This window comes from Osmerus eperlanus, chromosome 6, assembly GCF_963692335.1.
Source record: "Osmerus eperlanus chromosome 6, fOsmEpe2.1, whole genome shotgun sequence".
Lineage (NCBI taxonomy): Eukaryota > Metazoa > Chordata > Actinopteri > Osmeriformes > Osmeridae > Osmerus > Osmerus eperlanus.
The window spans coordinates 1,135,476-1,158,043 of record NC_085023.1 but is presented as its reverse complement, the minus strand read 5'-3'; the positions used below and the strand labels follow the sequence as shown (position 1 = coordinate 1,158,043).

The 22,568-nt window shown below is 46.2% G+C and overlaps 1 protein-coding gene across 13 annotated transcripts in view; it reads left to right on the top strand.

Moving 5' to 3' along the window:
* LOC134021842 (neurexin-1a) overlaps window positions 1–22,568 on the top strand; it is a 242,827-nt gene that overhangs the window by 71,236 nt on the left and 149,023 nt on the right. For 10 of the 13 annotated variants that reach the window (XM_062462913.1, XM_062462905.1, XM_062462915.1 and 7 more), the window contains 5 exons: window positions 979–1,280; window positions 2,660–2,683; window positions 3,849–4,010; window positions 7,793–8,234; window positions 21,228–21,611. In XM_062462913.1, coding sequence (XP_062318897.1) covers window positions 979–1,280; window positions 2,660–2,683; window positions 3,849–4,010; window positions 7,793–8,234; window positions 21,228–21,611 — 1,314 coding nt within the window. The remainder of the gene's footprint in view (window positions 1–978; window positions 1,281–2,659; window positions 2,684–3,848; window positions 4,011–7,792; window positions 8,235–21,227; window positions 21,612–22,568) is intronic. The other 3 variants (XM_062462916.1, XM_062462914.1, XM_062462906.1) reach the window with 1 other exon arrangement.

Genomic DNA, 22,568 nt, shown 5'->3' with positions numbered 1-22,568 from the left:
ATACCCTCCTCTGAGGAGAGGGATTTACCCTATATATACCTCCTCTGAGGAGAGGGATTTACCCTATATATACCTCCTCTTAGGAGAGGGATTTACCCTATATATACCTCCTCTGAGGAGAGGGATTTACCCTATATATACCTCCTCTGAGGAGAGGGATTTACCCTATATCTACCTCCTCTGAGGAGAGGGATTTACCCTATATATACCTCCTCTGAGGAGAGGGATTTACCCTATATATACCTCCTCTTAGGAGAGGGATTTACCCTATATATACCTCCTCTGAGGAGAGGGATTTACCCTATATATACCTCCTCTGAGGAGAGGGATTTACCCTATATCTACCTCCTCTTAGGAGAGGGATTTACCCTATATCTACCTCCTCTTAGGAGAGGGATTTACCCTATATATACCTCCTCTTAGGAGAGGGATTTACCCTATATATACCTCCTCTGAGGAGAGGGATTTACCCTATATATACCTCCTCTGAGGAGAGGGATTTACCCTATATCTACCTCAGAAGAGACGACTGACCGTACACCCCTTCAAATCATGAGAAATACGTCTAGATCAAGGCTTGGTGGGGATCTATACATTCACAGTATACCCACATTACCCAAACACCACTACACCACTGCATGAAGTAAACGGTTCATTCTGCTGACATGGCATCCTCATCCTCTGTGTGGACAACAGGAGTGAATGTTCCACTGGTGTCAACTCAACACCTCTCTCCTCCCTCCCCCCTCTACTCTTCCACCCCTCTGTCCTCTCCACCCCTCTCTCCTCCCCACCCCTCTCCTCTCCACCCTCTCTCCTCTCCACCCCTCTCCTCTCTCCTCTCTACCCCTCTTTCCTCTCCACCCCTCTCCCCACCCCTCTCCTCTCCACCCCTCTCTGCTCCCCACCCCTCTCCTCTCCACCCTCTCTCCTCTCCACCCCTCTCCTCTCTCCTCTCCACCCCTCTCTCCTCTCCAGGGAAGGAGGAGTATGTGGTGACCTTCAAGGGTTCGGAGTTCTTCTGCTACGACCTGTCCCTGCAGCCCATCCAGAGCAGCAGCGACGAGATCACGCTCTCCTTCAAGACGCTGCAGAGGAACGGCCTGATGCTGCACACGGGCAAGTCTGCCGACTACGTCAACCTGGCGCTGAAGAACGGTGCCGTGTCGCTCGTCATCAACCTGGGCTCCGGGGCCTTCGAGGCGCTGGTGGAGCCCGTTAACGGGAAGTTCAACGACAATGACTGGCATGACGTCAAGGTTACCAGGAACCTGCGGCAGGTAACAGGAAGGAAGAAGAGGCAGTCAATCCCGACAACAACATTACTAGGAGTAGTATTTATACTATCATTATGAAATAATGATTTGATTCAAGCATTCTAAATCAAGTAAAGGATTGCTGATTGTGTGGATTTGTTGGGTTTGTGTGCAGATTTAGCAATAGTGCTCTGACTACCATAGATGGTAAGATGGTGATCAGATATAGCAGATTAGTGCTAATACCATGTGAACATGTAAGAAGGTGTGATGGGAGTGATAAGAGTTGGTGGTTTGGGGGGTGGGGGGATAAGGAGGGAGTGGGTTTGGTGTGGGAGGGGTTGGTTTAGGTGGTGGTTTGGGGGGTGGGGGGATAAGGAGGGAGTGGGTTTGGTGTGGGAGGGGTTGGTTTAGGTGGTGGTTTGGGTGCTGTGTGGGGTGGGGGAATAAGGAAGGGTGGTGGTTTCAGTGGGGGGGGTGGAAATGGTGGGGCTGTATGATGTGTAGAGAGTGGGTGGGAGGTGGGGTGGGGGGTGAGGGTGTATGGAGGGGAGGGTAGGGTTGGTGGGGTTTGGGGGGTGGGGGTGTGTGGAGGTGAGGTGGGGGTGTGTGGAGGTGGGGGTGGTGGGTGACGGTTGGAGTAAGCTGTGGTGTGTGGAACCTTAGAATCACAGCTTAAACCCCAGTGGAATATTTGATCTAGTTCCTAAAGCCTCGTTTCCACCGCAGGAACCAGGGTTACAGATAAAGACCCTGATCCTGGCCTGCTCTCCTGTGCACAGCAGCTTTGGGGGAGGGGCGGGGGTACTGGCAGCAGCAGAAGAGTGTTTCTACAAACACACATCAACATGGAGAACAGAAGGCCAGACGTGAAAGGCCAGGCCTAGTCAGCAGTTATGAGCACAGAATGCAGTGGCAGTTGGAATTAGTGACCTGAGATGACCAAGTGTGTTCTAACATCTCTACGTGTTATTCACCTTAAACACCGCAAAACAGTACCAGGGGAAGCTTAAAACATTCAAACAGGATTAGAATCAAATAATGTCGCCTGTCTGTTGTTTTGGGTTCATACGACAGCAGACTAATTTGCCTGATCTTTTGGTGAAAGAAATGCAGCTGGCAGTGGGCTGAAGGAACCTTCTAGTTCCTGGGGAGAACAGGTGCCAGGGACTTCAGTCTGCTCCTTTTCTTGTAGAACTTATTTTGTCCTCTCTCTGTTACTAACATGCTTTGGATGAAACTAACTAACACGTCACTCATGGAATGTGCCATTCTACTAACCTCTCTGTTTTAACCTTTATTAACAATGTACTAACGCTAGTGACCATCATATCCTTTTTGAGTAACGGTCCGTATTTTGTTCACAGTTTTATAATTTCCTTTCTCCCCCCTTTTCCACAAAGCACTCAGGCATTGGACACGCTATGGTAAACAAACTCCATTGTTCGGTAGCTATCACTTTACTTGTTTCTTCGTTTGGTTCTGTGTTCTTTTCTTTGGACTGTAGACGTCATTAGAACGTGGACCTGCGGTTGGTACCTCTCTGCTTCCTCTCACTGCTTGGTTTGGACTCATGTGTGGGTTCCTTCCTCCCTCCTCAGTTCCTGTACTTCCTGTCTGGTTTTCGTTTGACCCCCCAACCTTTTTTAGGAGCATCGTTTCTAGCGGGTTTTTTGCATCCAGCCGTGACGAGTAGGGCCCCCCCCCTCTCCTCAAACTCCTTGGGTGTCAACCTTCATTCACTGTGCATGGCATGCCTTCTGATTGGTCTCAGCCTTCATGCCTTCTGATTGGTGTCAGCCATCATGTCTCTGAATGCTGGCCCCGCCCCCTCTCCACGCTGACCATCTGCTTGCTGTGTCGTCATGGCAGCAGTGTGTGTGTTCCTTATTTGGTGCTTTTACTTTTCTTTCTCTTTCGCCATGGGAACATCCCCTGACCCCCTGACCCCCTCTCTTCTGCATGGGCCGGCAGAGTGCAAGGGCCTCGCCCCCTCCTCCTCAAGCCCCGCCCCTCATCCTCAAGCCCTCAGGCCCATCCTCCTCAGGCCCCTCCCCTCCTTCTCAGGCCCCTCCCCACTCCTCAAGCCCCGCCCCTCTGTCCATGGGTGTGTTCTCTCTTTGCTCGCTCGCAAAAAGAAAACCAAGACGGAGGCTTGCTGGTTTTAGCTGTCCATGGTTTCATTAACCAGTGCTAACCCGTGTGTGTGAATGTGCCATCTGCCTGCAGTAAAACTCACCACCATTCTCTTATTTTCTATTTCTGTTCTTTTCTCAGAAGTGCAGAACTGAACCCATATGTACCCTAGCTACGACTAACCCTCGTCAACTTTTACTAACTCCTCATTTTTGTGTCTGCTAAATTACTTTTGCAGTCGGGTGTGTTCACTAACCTGCCAGTCATCCTGGCCTCTACTAACCCAACCCTGGAGGCTAGCATCCTCCCAAACTAATAAAACAAAATAAAGACGCAAGAAAACAACAAAAACAGACATGAAAATGGGTTTGACAGTGTTGAGGGTGCCAGGTCAGCGAGCGTGCGAGGCCCTGCCGCCTGCCGCTACATCCTGTGCTCTCCGTGTGCCTTGTGCAGGTGACCATCTCCGTGGACGGGATCCTGACCACCACGGGCTACACCCAGGAGGACTACACCATGCTGGGCTCAGACGACTTCTTCTACGTGGGGGGCAGCCCCAGCACGGCCGACCTGCCTGGATCCCCCGTCAGCAACAACTTCATGGGCTGTCTGAAGGAGGTGACACACACACATGCACATACACACACACACACATGCGCACACATACCCCCACACACACACATGCACACACACACTTATATGAGTAAAATCAGTTTCCAGGTCACCAGCAGAGATTGCAGATCCCCCTCTGGTGATGATGTGGTGATGGACATGTCTAAAGCTGCTGTCAGACACTGCAGCCTTCAGTTCAGAGAGAAACAGACTGAGAGAGAAAAAGAGAGAGAGAGGAGAGAGAAGGAGAGAGAAAGAGGGAGAGAGAAGGAGAGGGAGAGGAGAGAGAGAGAGAGAAGGAGAGGGAAAGTAGAGAGAGTTCTGTCAGAACAGGTTCTTCATCTGCCTCCTCCAGTTAGCATTCTGGAATGTACATCTTAGATGTCTGTGCTCCTTAACGGCTCGTCTGACCCACATAGCACCCTCACTCTCTCACCACATCTCTCTCTTTCTCACCACACTAGCATCCAGCCCTCTGCCCCCCCTCCCCCTGTCCTACATTCCCCTTCTGCAGAGTGTGGGTCTGTCAGAACCTAGGAGTTCCTAGGCAGGAGTGTTTAATGAGGAGGCGGGCTGAGGCCACATGTCCATGCCGCTCGTTAGTGTCCGCTCGTTAGAGCCCTCCCTTCGTTAGGGCTCCGCCGCTCGTTAAGGGCTAGCTGTGGGGCCAACAGCCTGTTCTAGAAGGTTCTGCTGTAACTTGTAGTGGAGGTGGATCGCTCTGTAAACACTCACATCTGGATATCCTGTCCTCTCCTCCCTCCCCCATCAGCATGCCCACCCTATATCCTGTCCTCTCCTCCCTCCCCCATCAGCATGCCCACCCTATATCCTGTCTCCCTCCCTCCCCCATCAGCATGCCCACCCCGTCTCCCTCCCTCCCCCATCAGCATGCCCACCCCGTCTCCCTCCCTCCCCCAACAGCATGCCCACCCCGTCTCCCTCCCTCCCCCAACAGCATGCCCACCCCGTCTCCCTCCCTCCCCCATCAGCATGCCCACCCCGTCTCCCTCCCTCCCCCATCAGCATGCCCACCCCGTCTCCCTCCCCCATCAGCATGCCCACCCCGTCTCCCTCCCTCCCCCCTGCCTCTCTCCAGTGTTGTGATGACGTGGTTGTCTCACCCCTGATGTATGCAGCCTAGTTCAAACACAGCAGAGGCTTGGAGTGTGCAGGCTGGTCCACTAAAACAGACCAGCTGTGTGATGCCTCGATCCTGACCCTCCCTACCTGCCTACTACCCAGAATGCTGTTCTGCGCCGCCTCGGCTTGAGCATCGTTATGAGGCGGCGTGAGGCATGAGGGATGGAGTGGAACTGCCACTCGGCTCACGTGTGCATTCTCTGGAGGAACACGGGTCCTGCATCCCAGACAGAGCTCTCTCAGACAGAACCCAGCTCTCCCAGACAGAGCTCTCTCAGACAGAACCCAGCTCTCCCAGACAGAACTCTCTCAGACAGAACCCAGCTCTCCCAGACAGAACTCTCTCAGACAGAACCCAGCTCTCCCAGACAGAACTCTCTCAGACAGAACCCAGCTCTCCCAGAACTGTCTGTCAGAGCGGTTCTGTTGGTCTGTTGGTTCTGGGGTGGGGTCTTGTCGTTGTTCAGTCAGGCTGGAAGGAGGAGGAAGAGGAGGACACCATCTCCTCCCTTCTCCCTTCCACTCTCCCTCCCACTCTCCCTCCCCCTCTCCCTTCCTCCCTCCCCCTCTCCCTTCCTCCCTTCTCCCTCCCCCTCTCCCTCTGCAGATATCACCCTCCTCCTCACTCCCTGACAGAGATTCTGGTTAGATTGTTTTTGTTTCCCTGTAGAGTTTAGCTTAGTCACGTCTCTCTCCTGGAGTCATGCCCGAGAGGTCGGCCCTGAGTCCTGTACCGCTACGCAGACTGAACAGCAGCAGACAAAAGATTAGATGGACTTTGTTTTCCCAAAGGAACACTGTAAAGATGAAGAATGATTCAGCTGCTGAAAAGTTTCTATTTGTTGACTTAGTTTACGCCAGTCCCTAACCCAGACCCAGCCAGCCGCTCAGGCACGGGGCCAAAGCCCAGCCTTACCAAGTTTGACTTGTGTTATTACTTACTGCTGTAACTACATATCAGTTCCTAAGTAACTGCAATGTTGTTAATATGGGATTTCTATGTAGTTGCAGGATAGTTAATGTCACCTTAATGAAAAGTGTGTCTGATGTTGCTAATGAGAGCAGCTGGTTGTGTGTTCAGGACCTCTGTATTAACAGTTGGTTGTGTGTTCAGGACCTCTGTATTAACAGTTGGTTGTGTGTTCAGGACCTCTGTATTAACAGTTGGTTGTGTGTTCAGGACCTCTGTATTAACAGTTGGTTGTGTGTTCAGGACCTCTGTATTAACAGTTGGTTGTGTGTTCAGGACCTCTGTATTAACAGTTGGTTGTATAGATTAAACCATTAGAGAAGCACATTCACCATGAGATACTACATGAGATACTGCCCTCTAGTCATGCTGCTGCCAACGGAGAAGCTGAGATCTGTGTGTGTGTGTGTCTGTGTGTGTCTGTGTCTGTGTGTCTGTCTGTGTGTGTCTGTGTGTGTGTGTCTGTGTGTCTGTGTGTGTCTGTGTGTGTGTGTGTCTGTGTGTGTGTCTGTCTGTGTGTGTCTGTGTGTGTGTCTGTGTGTCTGTGTGTGTGTGTCTGTGTGTGTGTGTGTGTGTCTGTGTGTGTCTGTGTGTGTGTGTGTCTGTCTGTGTGTCTGTGTGTGTGTGTCTGTGTGTGTGTGTCTGTGTGTCTGTGTGTGTGTGTCTGTCTGTGTGTCTGTCTGTGTGTCTGTGTGTGTGTGTCTGTCTGTGTGTGTGTCTGTCTGTGTGTCTGTCTGTCTGTGTGTCCGTCTGTGTGTGTCTGTGTGTGTGGGTGTGAGAGAGAGATCAGCTGAGGCCTTTATTAGCAGCACACCTGCCCAATTATCATCCCTCTTCCCCTCCCCCTCCTCCCCCTCCTCCCCCTCCTCCCCCCCCTCCCCCTCCTGCTCCTAACACAACAGTAACAGTCAGATCCATCATCAGCTCCTCATGCCTCTACCGCTCCAGAACTGATCTGTGACTGTTGACAGAGTCAATATTGCTTTTCTCTGTGTAATTGTTCTTCTTTGAGTGGCATCTTTCCTCAACTAAGCTTCACTGTTACTCTGAGGGAGCAGTTTAACAAACACACTCTTGTCTTTCACACAGGCCACACATGCACTATCTCCAGGAGAGTTTCTTAGTCATGTAGTCATACTAACTTTGTCATCTCTGGTCAATCTTTACCTCCTTATTCTCTCTGTTACTCTGTCCTCCTCCAAATGTTCTACTTTTTATATTTTACATCTTTTATTTTAAACCATATGCAACCTTATTTACCATATGCACCTTACTGCCATGGTAAATTCCTTGTTTGTGCAAACTTACTTCGCGAATAAAGCTGATTCTGATTCTCTATCTCCTCCTCCCCCTCTCATCTCCTCCTCTCCTTCTCTCCCCCCCATCTCCTCCCCCTCTCCCCCTCTCCTCCTCCCCTCCTCTCCTCCCCCTCTCCTCCTCCTTCCCTTTTCCTCCTCTCCTCCTCCCACTCTCCACCTCTCCTCTCCTCCCCCTCTCCTCCTCCTCCCCCTCCTCCTCTCCTCCTCTCCTCCACCTCTCCTCCCCCTCTCCTCTTCCTCTCCTCTCCTCCCCCTCTACTCCTCCCACTCTCTTCCTCCTCTCCTCCCCCTCTCCTCCTCCTCCTCCTCCCCCTCTCCTCTTCCTCTCATCTCCTCCCCCTCTCCTCCTCTCCCAGGTGGTGTATAAGAACAACGATGTACGTCTAGAGCTGTCTCGCCTGGCCAAGCAGGGCGACCCCAACATGAAGGTCCACGGGCTGGTGGCCTTCAAGTGTGAGAACGTAGCCACCCTTGACCCCATCACCTTCGAGACCCCGGACTCCTTCATCACACTGGACAAGTGGAACGCCAAGAAGACCGGTTCCATCTCCTTCGACTTCCGCACCACAGAGCCCAACGGCCTGCTCCTCTTCAGCCACGGCAAGCCCCGGCAGCCCCCCAAGGAGGGGGCCAGCGCCCAGGCCCTCAAGGTGGACTTCTTCGCCATTGAGATGCTGGACGGCCACCTGTACCTGCTGCTGGACATGGGCTCAGGTACCACCAAGACCAGGGCGGTCAACAAGAAGGTCAATGATGGAGAGTGGTACCATGTGGACTTCCAGAGGGACGGACGATCAGGTACTAACTTACCTTTAGTTTAGTAATTCAGCTTAACATGAACTACCCAGGATAACGTTAACTCATCTAGCGTAAAAATCCAATCAAATATTTCAGGGGTGGGGAACGTCCGAAATCATTTGGTCCGGCCCGCCATGGCACTGCAGGAACCATGTTATTAGGTGCATTATTCGTTGGCAGCAGCACTATTCTTATATGTGGAAGAGGACTGTGGAGGCGCGCAGCGTTGCGTACCAATGTACCAAAAAATGTCGCTTGCATTAAGTGTGGAATTCCTTTCTAGCAAATCAAACCCAGAATACGTTGTTGGTTTGGGCTAAGCCCCGAATGTTTACAACGTATGGCTCCGCGCCTGATTAACACTCAGATCGATAAGCAGTCTCAAAAATGGTAGCAATATAAAAAATAATACGATCCCTTTCCGTAATCATGATACCCCCCAAGAAATGTTCGATGCACCCCTAGTCAAAGCAGGCTGCATCCGTGCCAGCTAACATCACAAACCTCACCAAAGAGAAGCAGTTCCAGCCATCACATTAGGAGTGAGTTAATGAAATGTTTGACCAAATATAGCAGGCACATTTTTAAGTTGATAATTCTGTACGGCCCCCGAATAATTTTATAAATATCCAAATGGCCCATGGCAGAAAAAAGGTTCCCCAACCCTGACATATTTAGTCAACCTAGTTACCAGTAAATCACTTAGAATAAAATACATTCATTACAGAATAGTATTAACTCACCCAGGATAACATGAACTCACCCAGGATAACATGAATTCACCCTGGATAGCCTTTATTCACCCTGTATAGTACTAGCTCACCCAGGATCATATTAACCTGTTTACGCTCCTGTTTCGCCCGCGAGACAAAAATGCTGCCTCCCCCTTCCTCAGTTACGACGCACTAAATTCTAACAAATATATTTTTTAGACGCTACACATGTTATACATCGTTGGAAAGCTACGATTCTTGTGCTTCCATTGAAATAAACCAATTCAAGATCAAGTCACAATAGCAAGCAAAGTCAACGTCTTTTTCCGGTGAACATTCCTTCAACAATGCCAAAGAAAAAAGTTGTACTCACCCTAAGTTGTTCAAATAGGTCCAGGTGTGCAAATCATGCCATCAAAACTTGATCTGCGTAAGTCCCAAGGGTTCAAAGTATCTAACCATGTAAAGTAATTCGTCCAAATACAATGTTTTACGTTCATGAATAGCCATTATCCTTTGTTTCATTATGCAAGTTAGCCGACGGAAGAAACAACTTGTTCACATAAAAGTGTTATTTTGTCCGGTTTATCAACGGAGTATTTACAAAATGAAGGTCTCAAAATGTCCGTTGAACCCTCCCCTTTTGATTGACACCTTGTTCGACCCAATAGGAGCTTCCATGCCCCGTTGACAGCCCTCTAAAGCCAACTAGGTCTGTGCGTCCTGCCCCCCCCCGCCCCCCACCCCCCACACTCGTTCTAAACAAATTTCTCGAACTGGCTTCGACTGGCTCTGAAATTAGCTCGTTAGCCTTGTAGCTGACAGCTAGCTGAAAATGCCAATACCTCATTTGTATGCGTCTGTGGAGCCTTCAAAATAACAGTCGATTGCGCAATATGGTTGACAGAATCAGTGTTCTTTGTGCGCCAATCCTTGGAATCAGATAAAGCACTCCAATGTGTTCATGCTTCAGTTTTTGTGTTTCAGTATTACTAATTAGGGATTTAGCTATTATATATGATATTTCTAAGTACCAGAGATGGGCCAGAGATAACAATTATGAAAAATAATACCTTTTTATTTGACCTTGACCTTGGTTACAAAGGGTCATTTTGGAGTCTCCAAAAGACCCTTTTAGAAAATTCCTGGATGTATTCTTATAAAAACATGTGTCAAATATGAATATATTGTGGTATTATGTTTGACTTTTGATTTGAATTGGGTAAGGCTTCAACCTGTGGTCCAATTTAGTCTTCCAGATAATACCTACCACCTCTAGGCCTCTTCAGGCCTCTGTTTTCAAAATAAAATCTAGGCGGAAATAGAAATTTTCACTTTCCTTGTGTTCAAGCTTCTATTACTCAACACTAGAAGGACTGACAGGGGTCCTGACAACAGGGGACATAACTTCAGAGTGTCAGCTTTCAAAAGAGATCATTTACATGCATGTACTCCAAATGGTTCAAGAACAGCTTCCAATTTACTTTGGGTATGCTGTTTAGGCGTTTTCAGGCAAATTTAACAGGAACATGAAAAGGTTAACTCACACAGGATCATACAAACTATATATATATATATATCCAGGTTACCAGTCATCCAGAATAATATACATTCATAACAAGATCACACTGTAAAAAAAGGAACAATCTGGCAGCTGGGAAGCCAGATTAAACCCATTAAATTACAGTAAATTAAAAAATATATATATTAACATTAATTAACCGTAAAATAATTATTATTTTCCTGTACCAAATTTACAAGATATATCTGTGACATTACATATATAACTAAGCTTAAACCTTTAACTCCGTAGCTTTTCAGCTTGCCGCGAGGCATTCTGGGTAACAGGAGCGTTGCCGCTACACAACTATCTAATCAACTTTCCTTCGTCCTACTCTGGAGTCTTTACATTTATTCATTTATCAACAGACACTTTTATCCAAAACGACTTCCAAGAGAGAGCTTTACTAAAAGTGCATTGGTCAATGATCATGAACAACGAGATAGCCCCAAAAAGGCTTTTGCAGGCTTTTGTAGTCTTTGATATTGAATGGTGCATGCTGGGATTGCATTACGTCAACTACCCGAGCTCAGTTCACAATTCAAGGTTCCTATGTCTAAACCAAAAGAGATAGTTAGAAGTTATTTGTCCGTGGTATGAAAGTAAATATCTTCAAAATAACTTTTAAAATAGCTGGTTTTGATAAAGTGAAATTGTGTTTTAACATTACATTTACATTTATGCATTTAGTAGACGCTTTTATCCAAAGCGACTTAACAGAACTTAACAGAACATTTTGGTGAAAATGTTATTAATATTTGTAAAAAAAACTGACATTTTAGTGTATTTTTAAGTAACAATATTTTGCTGTAATTTTAATGAAAATTTTATTAATTTACATTTTGCCATTGTCTTTCTATCTGTATTCATAAATACAGAAAAAAACACATAATTTACAGAAAAAGTACTGTAATTTGATCTTTTTTTTGTACAGTGCATTTTAACTCACACAGTATAGTGTCAGTTAAAATTCACCAATAATTTACCAAGGATGATATTAACCTACCTTGCATAACAACCCACCCAGGATAATATATTAACTAATATATATGATGATATATGAACTCACTCAGAATAGTGTAAACTCACCCTCAATAACATCCCATAATTACATGCTGGTATTAGCATCAGTCTCCCATAGTAACAGGCTGCTCTGGGACTCGTCACAGACGTGTCTGCCACTCACACTATCATATCATCAGATTACATTACCTTCAGAAGACCCATGCACACACACACTCACACTTCACATCCTCATTCTCCATCCATCCCAACCTCTCCTCTGTCGCTCTTCTGGAGTTTCCATGGTAACGTGAGCGGATCTCTGAGGGCCTAGCAGAGCTACGCTGAGAAGAGCTCTAATGACATATTTCACTTTACGGAGAGGAGAGAAGGAAGGGAGTGGAGGAGGGTGGGATGGGAAGAGGAGAGGGGAGAGAGGGAGAGGGGAGAGGGGAGAGAGGAGGAGGAGAGGGGAGAGTTGGGGGGAGGGGAGGAGGAGGGGAGAGAAGATGAGAGGAGGGGGGGAGGAGGAGGGGAGGTTACAGGGTAAAAGGAGAGGACGTGGAGTAAAAAGGAGGAAGAAAAGGAGGAGAATGAGGAGTGGAGAGAAGGGGATCAGATGTGTAACAGAAAGGAGTGGATGGGGGGAGGAGAAGGAGGTAGGAATGAAGGAGGACACAGACCTTGAGAATGTTTATCTTAGCTACACCAGCTCTCTCAAGGCTGCAGTCCTCAGACCCTCACCATCTCCATGTTAGGGGATCTGGCTTCTCTGTCAAAACTCAGACTCCCAGAGTCCTCTGCTACAGAATAGAGGACCACTGAATTACCCCTCCCCAACAGTAAAAGGAAAGTAGTGTTGGGCATGAATGAGTGTTGTGTATAAGTAGTGTTGGGCATGAGTGTTGTGTATAAGTAGTGTTGGGCATGAGTGTGGGAGTGTATAAGTAGTGTTGGGGATGAGTGTTGTGTATAAGTAGTGTTGGGGATGAGTGTTGTGTATAAGTAGTGTTGGGAATGAGTGTTGTGTATAAGTAGTGTTGGGCATGAGTGTGGGAGTGTATAAGTAGTGTTGGGCATGAGTGTTGTGTATAAGTAGTGTTGGGCATGAGTGTGGGAGTGTATAAGTAGTGTTGGGGATGAGTGTGGGAGTGTATAAGTAGTGTTGGGCATGAGTGTGGGAGTGTATAAGTAGTGTTGGGGATGAGTGTTGTGTATAAGTAGTGTTTGGCATGAGTGTGGGAGTGTATAAGTAGTGTTGGGGATGAGTGTTGTGTATAAGTAGTGTTGGGCATGAGTGTGGGAGTGTATAAGTAGTGTTGGGGATGAGTGTTGTGTATAAGTAGTGTTGGGCATGAGTGTGGGAGTGTATAAGTAGTGTTTACATTTATTCATTTAGCAGACGCTTTTATCCAAAGCGACTTCCAAGAGAGAGCTTTACAAAGTGCATAGGTCACTGATCATAACAACAAGATAGCCACAAAAACATTGCGAGTAGCCAAAACATGAAGCACACATTGTGAACAACCAAAGTAAGTGCCAAAGGGAAGAACCATAACAGCATGTAGTTAAACAAGTTACAATTAAACAACATGAACCGCTATAAGTGCAAGTGTACCTGTGGAAAAAACAAGCAACAATAATAAAAACAATATATCACAGCGAGTACAAACATTTTAAATCAGTTACCACTAACCACAAGAGCAACAAGTCTCTAAGCAAGAGTCATTGTGATCCTTGAGGAAACTAACATTGGGTCAAGCGAACCATTCCTAGTGTTGGGGATGAGTGTTGTGTATAAGTAGTGTTGGGGATGAGTGTTGTGTATAAGTAGTGTTGGGCATGAGTGTGGGAGTGTATAAGTAGTGTTGGGGATGAGTGTTGTGTATAAGTAGTGTTGGGCATGAGTGTTGTGTATAAGTAGTGTTGGGCATGAGTGTGGGAGTGTATAAGTAGTGTTGGGGATGAGTGTTGTGTATAAGTAGTGTTGGGCATGAGTGTGGGAGTGTATATAAGTAGTGTTGGGCATGAGTGTGGGAGTGTATAAGTAGTGTTGGGGATGAGTGTTGTGTATAAGTAGTGTTGGGCATGAGTGTGGGAGTGTATATAAGTAGTGTTGGGCATGAGTGTGGGAGTGTATATAAGTAGTGTTGGGCATGAGTGTGGGAGTGTATAAGTAGTGTTGGGGATGAGTGTTGTGTATAAGTAGTGTTGGGGATGAGTGTTGTGTATAAGTAGTGTTGGGAATGAGTGTTGTGTATAAGTAGTGTTGGGAATGAGTGTGGGAGTGTATAAGTAGTGTTGGGCATGAGTAAAAGAAGCTGGCTGGAGTATATTTTATGGACTCAGTGAGTTTCCCACAGGCAGTGATTAAAGTATTACAGTCCATCCATCTATCTATCCACAGGGATCATGCTGTCATGCTAACTGTACTGTTATGACGAGTTTACTGTTGTCATGGTGACCATGCTGTAGCCAGTCTGTCATCGCAACTACTTTGTAGTCATAGTGACCGGACTGTAGCCACAGGAATTGTGTAATTGTGGTTACTGTACTGTAGTCATATTGACCATCATGTCTGTGGTTCTATCTTCTGTAAACATTCTGTAAACAAAACACCTACATTCCCTCAGATGAGACGACTACCTTTCTCCCTCCCTCGCTCTGTCTCTCTCCATCTCGCTCGCTCTCATCTCTTTGTCAATTCAAATTGTTTTATTTACATTCATTGTTCAGGTTAGAAAATGTTATCAAAGTGGTCCACAGTGAAGGGACAACACATCTAACGCTAACTAGAGAGGGTACAATTTCTGGGGAAATTGTAGGGTGTGCTTGCTTGCGTCGGTTGCAGAGGGGTGCATTTTTTATAGACATAGACAGCGTAGGTGTCAAAAGTTTCGTCTTGGTAGCGATTGAGTTGCTTGTATTTTTATTTACGTTCCGTTGTATGGTTTAAGTTGAAATTACGTTTTTGTGGCGAAAAGTGAAGCTAACGCTGTCTAACTTGCTAGCCACAGTCACTGACGCTACTAACGTTACGAAAACACGCGTGACTACCTCTAGCAGAACATTAGTTTAGCAGCTTGTTAACTTCTGGGAGATAGCTAGGCTAACTATAGCTTTACTGCAAGGCAGCTGCAGAAACGCCACAAGCAAAGAGGCCAGGGTGATAATAACTATTTACTCATTTTACTTTGTGATATGAAACACAATTGTGAAGTGTAATGTACAATATAAGCTGATATTATTAAGGAAGTACATCTACTTTCGGAAACAGTAGTCTACTATTTCACTGACGTATTAGCATCATGACATTAGCCTCTGTTGCCCGGGCAACACATACTACAGTGGTCTATGATGCATCTGTTTTCAATCGTTAAAATAAACATTCCTCACACATACATTTTCGTTGTAGGATTTATTATGACATTAGATTACAAGTAAACGATTTGTGGGTGAAATTATCATTACCTGTGGTTTCAAACCAGTGTTGCTCACTGCAACACGCGAGACACTAGTAGCTAGCTAACAAAAACATCTCCACAGCTGTATACAGTAGGAAGTCAAACGGCGACAGAACATGTTTGGCACTACCCTTACTTAAATCAAAAGTCTTTCAATGACCTGTGACTACTAACCTGAACTCCATTGCCACAGCCTAAACTTTGTCCATCTGTTCATGAAAATAATAAATTTCAGCCTAAACCGTACAACGGAATGTTAAATCGAATTCAACCAACGCAATCGCTACCAAGACGAACACAGCAGTAGTCTAGTACTGTACCGTAGTAGTACAATTTACCGGGGCAGCTTCTCCACACAGGGCTATATCGCATTTTGCGTTGTTACTGACAATGATCGCTACCAGTGAGCTTTTTATTAATGAGCGATTTTCCCCTTAATAAATGTCAAGCTTATTTACGTTTTTGGGGGCATATTTTCAGTTAGCAGATGGTACTATTTGAAATGCGATTCCATCTGAGATAGCTACTGCCGGTAACGTCGTTGTTAGAATAAACTTCAAAGGGGGTTCTTTATTAATGAATGAATGCATTCTTTAGGCTAAATGCCTGAAAATATCACGAGAAGGGAAAAACTTAAAACTTAAAATGACGTTGAAGTCTTATATTAGGTCCATTTTTACACCGGTCTGCCAAATGTATTCGTTTTGATTCAACTATGAGGCTGCTGATCACCATTCCCTCTTGCAGGAGAAATGAGAAGACAACTATTTCATTCTACTCTTCACTCTTAGTATTTTGAGTTGTGAATGAGCAGAACAAATTATGCTTTTAAATCTATGTATTCTATGTCTTTATAAATAATAAGTAGGCTATGCATTTTTTATATAAAATATACAGAAATATCAGTTGTAAAAATGTCATTAAAAAATGGACCCCTCTGCAACCGACGCAAGCAAGCACACCCTACAATTTCCCCAGAAATTGTACCCTCTCTAGTTTATTATTATTTTCCCACCACTAAAAAAAACTAGAATAGTGTCATAATGTTTGTCTTGGTCCCGATTGAGTTGCTTGTATTCGCGCAAATGTTCCATTTGACGGTTTAGGCTTGAATTAAGTTTTTGTGGCAAGTGCCTTGTGTGGCCCAAGGGAACTCAGTGCTAACCAAACGTCACAACGTCAGCACACGTTAGCAACGACGCATACATACAACTTCCTAGTAAGACAGACAGCAATATCAGCGAGCCCTCAGCATTAGTACCGTAGCTAAAAGTCTAGGAAAGTTGAGGCTACTTGGTTCCCCTTCGTTCTTTTGGTGAGCAGTCTCACAAGCCCTACTCACCCGGGCATCATGGAGTTGACCAGCTAAATAGTTATTTAGCACTAGCGTTGCTACCTGCATATACAGTTAGGTCCATAAATATTTGGACATTGACACAATTTTCATCATTTTGGCTCTGTATACCACCACAATGGATTTGAAATGAAACAATCAAGATGTGCTTTAAGTGCAGACTTTCAGCTTTAATTTCAGGGTATTTACATCCAAATCAGGTGAACGGTGTAGGAATTACAATACATTTTATATGTGGCCCCCCCCTTTTTAAGGGACCAAAAGTAATTGGACAATTGGCTGCTCAGCTGTTCCATGGCCAGGTGTATGTTATTCCCTCATGGGAGTTCGTTATTTCATTGACAAGGAGCAGATAAAAGGTCTAGAGTTCATTTCAAGTATGGTATTTGTGTTTGGAATCTGTTGCTGTCAACTCTCAATATGAAGTCCAAAGAGCTGTCACCATCAGTGAAGCAAGCCATCGTTAGGCTGAAAAATCAAAACAAACCTATCAGAGAGATAGCAAAAACATTAGGTGTGGCCAAATCAACTGTTTGGTACATTATTAAAAAGAAAGAACGCACTGGTGAGCTCAGCAACACCAAAAGACCCGGAAGACCACGGAAAACAACTGTGGTGGCTGACAGAAGAATTCTTTCCCTGGTGAAGAAAAACCCCTTCACAACAGTTGGCCAGATCAAGAACACTCTCCAGGAGGTAGGCGTATCTGTGTCAAAGTCAAAAATTAAGAGAAGACTTCACCAGAGTAAATACAGAGGGTTCACCACAAGATGTAAACCATTGTTGAGTCTCAAAAACAGGAAGACCAGATTAGAGTTTGCCAAAAAACATCTAAAAGACCCTGTACAGTTCTGGAACAACATCCTATGGACAGATGAGACCAAGATCAACTTGTACCTGAATGATGGGAAGAGAAGAGTATGGAGAAGGGAAAGAACTGCTCATGATCCAAAGCATGCCACCTCATCAGTGAAGCATGGTGGAGGTAGTGTTATGGCGTGGGCATGTATGGCTGCCAATGGAACTGGTTCCCTTGTATTTATCGATGATGTGACTGCTGACAAAAGCAGTAGGATGAATTCTGAAGTGTTTCTGGCAATATTATCTGCTCAGATTCAGCCAAATGCTTCAGAACTCATAGGACGGCGCTTCACAGTGCAGATGGACAATGACCCGAAGCATACTGCGAAAGCAACCAAATAGTTTTTTAAGGCAAAGAAGTGGAATGTTCTGCAATGGCCAAGTCAATCACCTGACCTAAATCCAATTGAGCATGCATTTCACTTGCTAAAGACAAAACTGAAGGGAAAATGCCCCAAGAACAAGCAGGAACTGAAGACAGTTGCAGTAGAGGCCTGGCAGAGCATCACCAGGGACGAAACCCAGTGTCTGGTGATGTCTATGGGTTCCAGACTTCAGGCTGTCATTGACTGCAAAGGATTTGCAACCAAGTATTAAAAGTGACAATTAGATTTATGATTATGTTAGTTTGTCCAATTATTTTTGGTCCCTTAAAAAGGGGGGGGGGGGCACATATAAAATGTGTTGTAATTCCTATACCGTTCACCTGATTTGGATGTAAATACCCTGAAATTAAAGCTGAAAGTCTGCACTTAAAGCACATTTTGATTGTTTCATTTCAAATCCATTGTGGTGGTATACAGAGCCAAAATGATGAAAATTGTGTCAATGTCCAAATATTTATGGACCTAACTGTACCTACTCCATTGTGGGGTGTGCTCCGTTTTGCTCCTAGATTCAGACCTAGCCCCAGTAAATTGTAGAGCTAGCTAACTACTACACATTTATTGTGTGGGAATCGTAGGAGCTAACCAGTCGAAGGGTGTACAAAAATACAGGAGCACACCCCACAATTTCCCCAGAAATTGTACCCTCTAATTGGGTGTGCTTTGCCTTCGGCAAGGGCACAACCTTTGTTCTCTCACATATATATTTATTATTGGGTGTGCTTTGCCTTTGGCAAGGGCACAACCTTTGTTATCTCACATATATATTTATTATTATTTATTATTGTTTATTTTTGCCCCCCTAAGGATCAGTCAATATTTGGACTACATACACAACGGCGGTGTCAAAAGGTTCGTCTTGGTAGCGATTGCGTTGGTTGTATTTTTATTTACGTTCCGTTGCATGGTTTAAGTAGAAATTGTGTTTTTGTTGTGAAAAGTGAAGCTAACGGTGGCTAATTTGCTAGCCACAGTCACTGACGTTACTAACGTCACTAACGTCACAAAAACACGCGTGACTACCTGTAGCAGAACATTCGTTTCGCATCTGTTAACTTGGGGGATAGCTAGGCTAACTATAGCTTTACTGCAAGGCAGCTGCAGAAACGCCACAAGCAAAGAGGCCAGGGTGATAACTATTTACTCATTTTACTTTGTGATGTGAAACACAATTGTGAAATGTAATGTACAATATTAGCTGATATTATTAAGGAAGTAGGCCCACATCTACTTTCGGAAACGGTAGTCTACTATTTCACTGAAGCATTAACATCATGACATTAGCCTCTGTTGCCCGGGCAACACATACTACAGTGGTCTATGATGCATCTGGTTTCAATCGTTAAAATGAAAATTCCTCACAAATACATTTTCGTTGTAGGATTTATTATGACATTACATTACAAGTAAACGATTTGTTGGTGAAATTATCATTACCTGTGGTTTCAAACCAGTGTTGCTCACTGCAACGCTGTAGCCTACGCGAGACACTACAAAAACATCTACACAGCTGTAGGAAGTCAAACGGCGACAGAACATGTTCGGCACTCACCTTACTTTAATCAAAAGTCTTTCAATAGGTGAAACTATCTGACTTCTAACCTGAACTTCATTGCCACAGCCTAAACTTTGTCAATCTGTTCATGAAAATAATTAATTTCAGCCTAAACCGTACAACGGAACGTTAAATCGAATTCAACCAACGCAATCGCTGCCAAGACGAACACCGCAGTAGTCTAGTACTGTACTGTACAGTAGTAGTACAATTTACCGGGGAAGCTTCTCCACACAGGGCTATTGCATTTTGCGTTGTTACTGACAATGATCGCTACCAGTGAGCTTTTTATGAATGAGCGATTTCCACTAAATAAATGTCAAGCTTATTTACGTTTTTGGGGGCATATTTTCAGTTAGCAGATGGTAGGCTACTGTTTGAATCGCGATTCCATCTTCTACTGCCGGTAACATCGTAGAATAATCTTCAAAGGGGGTTCTTTATTAATGAATAAATGCAGTAGGCTAAATGCCTGAAAATATCACGAGAAGGGAAAACTTAAAAGGACGTTTAAGTCATAGAGATTAGGTCAATTTTTACACCGGTCTGCCAAATTTATTCGTTTGATTCAGCTATGAGGCTGCCTCTTGCAGGGGAAATGAGAAGACATCATATTTCATTCTACACTTCACTCGTATTTTGAGTTGTAAATGAGCAGCAAAAAAAAGATGCTTTTAAATCTATGTAATCTTTATAAATAATAAGTAGGCCCTATGCATTTTTATATAAAATATACAGAAATATCAGTTGTAAAAATGTCATTAAAAAACGGACCCCTGTGCAATCGACGCAAGCAAGCACACCCTACAATTTCCCCAGAAATTGTAGCCTCTCTAGTTAATATCTGCTTTGACATGTGGTAGAATTTTCTCAACAGTTTTGTTTTTTAGATAAAATAGGGTGTCTGATCAACAATAGTTCCAAAAAGTTTAAACCCTAATGAAACACTCTGAAACCATTTGACAGCAGTTTGCTTGGGAGAGCAGAATGCACATCTACAAAGGAGCCAATCAGTGTGAGCCTGTTGGTCGTGCCTTTTGGTTGTGTCTGTGTGTAACTGGATTAACCCTCCTGCTGAGGAGAGGAGAGCTGCTCTGGCCACTGGGCATGTGTGTTACTTTGTTCTGTTTGTTTTCCTGCCTCCAATCCTCTTCTCTCCTCTCTTCTCCTCTCCTCTCCTGTCTCCTCTCCCCTCCTCTGCTCTCTTCTCCGCTTCTTCTCACTTCTCCTCTCCCCTTCTCCTCTCCCCTTCTCCTCTCCTCTCCCCTTCTCCTCTCCCCTTCTCCTCTCCCCTTCTCCTCTCCCCTTCTCCTCTCCCCTTCTCCTCTCCTCTCCTCCTCCCTTATCTCCTCCTCCCTTCTCTCCTCATCCTCTCTTCTCCCCTCCCCTCTCCTCCTTTCCCCTCCTTGGGATATGGAGGGTAGAAGGCCGAGGAGGCAGGGGGAGAGAGGCAGGCACTGGGGGAGGGGAGGTGAAATAACCCCTTCATCACCAGACACCCCAGCAGACGGGTTGTTTGTTTGGTATTCAGGGGTGATAAAGGAGCGAAACAGTCCTCTCTTCTTCCTCACCTTCTCCTCTCCTCCTCCCCTTCTCTTCTTCTCCTCAACTCCTCCCCTTCTCTTCTTATCCTCAACTCCTCCCCTTCTCTTCTTCTCCTCAACTCCTCCCCTTCTCTTCTTCTCCTCAACTCCTCACTTTCTCTTCTTCTCCTCAACTCCTCCCCTTCTCTTCTTCTCCTCCTCCTCCCCTTCCTCTTTCTCCTCTCCGCCTCCTCTCTTCCACGAGCGCAATGCTCTGCGCTCTGGGAGGATGAAGAGGTTCCCAGATGAATGTGATCAAGCCGGGCTTAGAGAGGATCCTCCTGTCTGAACCAGTCTAATGAATCTCCTCTCTCATCATCCGTCTACTGATCATGAGGTTGTGTTGGTGCAGCACAGGTCGCTGCCTTCCTGTCTGTGGTTTGATAACCACAAGCACAGATGTTACAGGATGATAATATGACCGATCTTTCCTCCACCAGGTGAGGTTCTGGAAAAGCACGCTGACTTTTACTCCCTCTCGTCTCCTTCGTCCTCCCCCCTCCTCCCACCCCAGGAACCATCTCCATCAACACCCTCCGCACGGCCTACACAGCTCCAGGGGAGAGTGAGATCTTGGACCTGGATGACCAGCTGTACCTGGGTGGTCTCCCAGAGAACAAGCTGGGCCTGGTCTTCCCCACGGAGGTGTGGACCGCCATGCTGAACTACGGCTACGTGGGCTGCGTGCGCGACCTGTTTGTGGACGGGCAGAGCAAGGACGTGAGGCGGCTGGCGGAGGTCCAGCGCGCGGCCGGGGTCAAGCCCTCCTGCTCCAAGGAGCCGCCCAAGCAGTGCCTGTCCAACCCCTGCCAGAACAGCGGGCTGTGCAGGGAGGGCTGGAACCGCTATGTGTGTGACTGCTCTGGGACGGGCTACCTGGGGCGCTCCTGTGAGAGAGGTAAGAGGTGTCCCCGCTAGCTACACCCTTGCATGGCTAGCCTGATGAGTGGCATTCTCACTAGCATTGTGGCTAACTCCCTGGTTAGCATCCTAGCTAGCCTCCTACTTCCCTGGGTAGGAGGTTTAAGATTGAGTTTAGGGGAGAGGAAGGGGTGAGAGGAAGAAATGAGGAGGAGGGGGTGAGAGGAAGAGCGTGGTGGAATTAGAAAGGGTGAGGAGAGGAGAAAGGGAGAGAAGTAAAGTGCATATAATTGACATGAAAGGCAGCAGAAGGAGAGGAGTGTTCAGCTTGTCGTTAAACACACTGCAGATGGTGACTGCTCTGTCAGAGACCACACTCTGGTTCTGCTCTGCTGCAGATGGTGACTGCTCTGTCAGAGACCACACTCTGGTTCTGCTCTGCTGCAGATGGTGACTGCTCTGTCAGAGACCACACTCTGGTTCTGCTCTGCTGCAGATGGTGACTGCTCTGTCAGAGACCACACTCTGGTTCTGCTCTGCTGCAGATGGTGACTGCTCTGTCAGAGACCACACTCTGGTTCTGCTCTGCTGCAGATGGTGACTGCTCTGTCAGAGACCACACTCTGGTTTGCTCTGCTGCAGATGGTGACTGCTCTGTCAGAGACCACACTCTGGTTCTGCTCTGCTGCTTCTGGGGAGATGCTGGGGAGAGAGGCAGACAAGCAGGCAGGGAGACGGGCAGACAGAAGGGATGGGCGGTAGCTAGTATGTGATTGACAGCTGACAGGATGCTTCCTGTGTCGCCCTGGTCACGTCCTGCCTGCCATGCTGCCCTCTAATTGGCTGTCTTCTCCTGCTAACCGATAGGCTCATCAAATCAACCAGCCATGACCAGACTTGGAGCCCAATCATCCTCCTCAGCGCCTCTACTACAGAGAGAGGGATAGAGAGAGGGATAGAGAGAGGGATAGAGAAAGGGATAGAGAGAAGGATA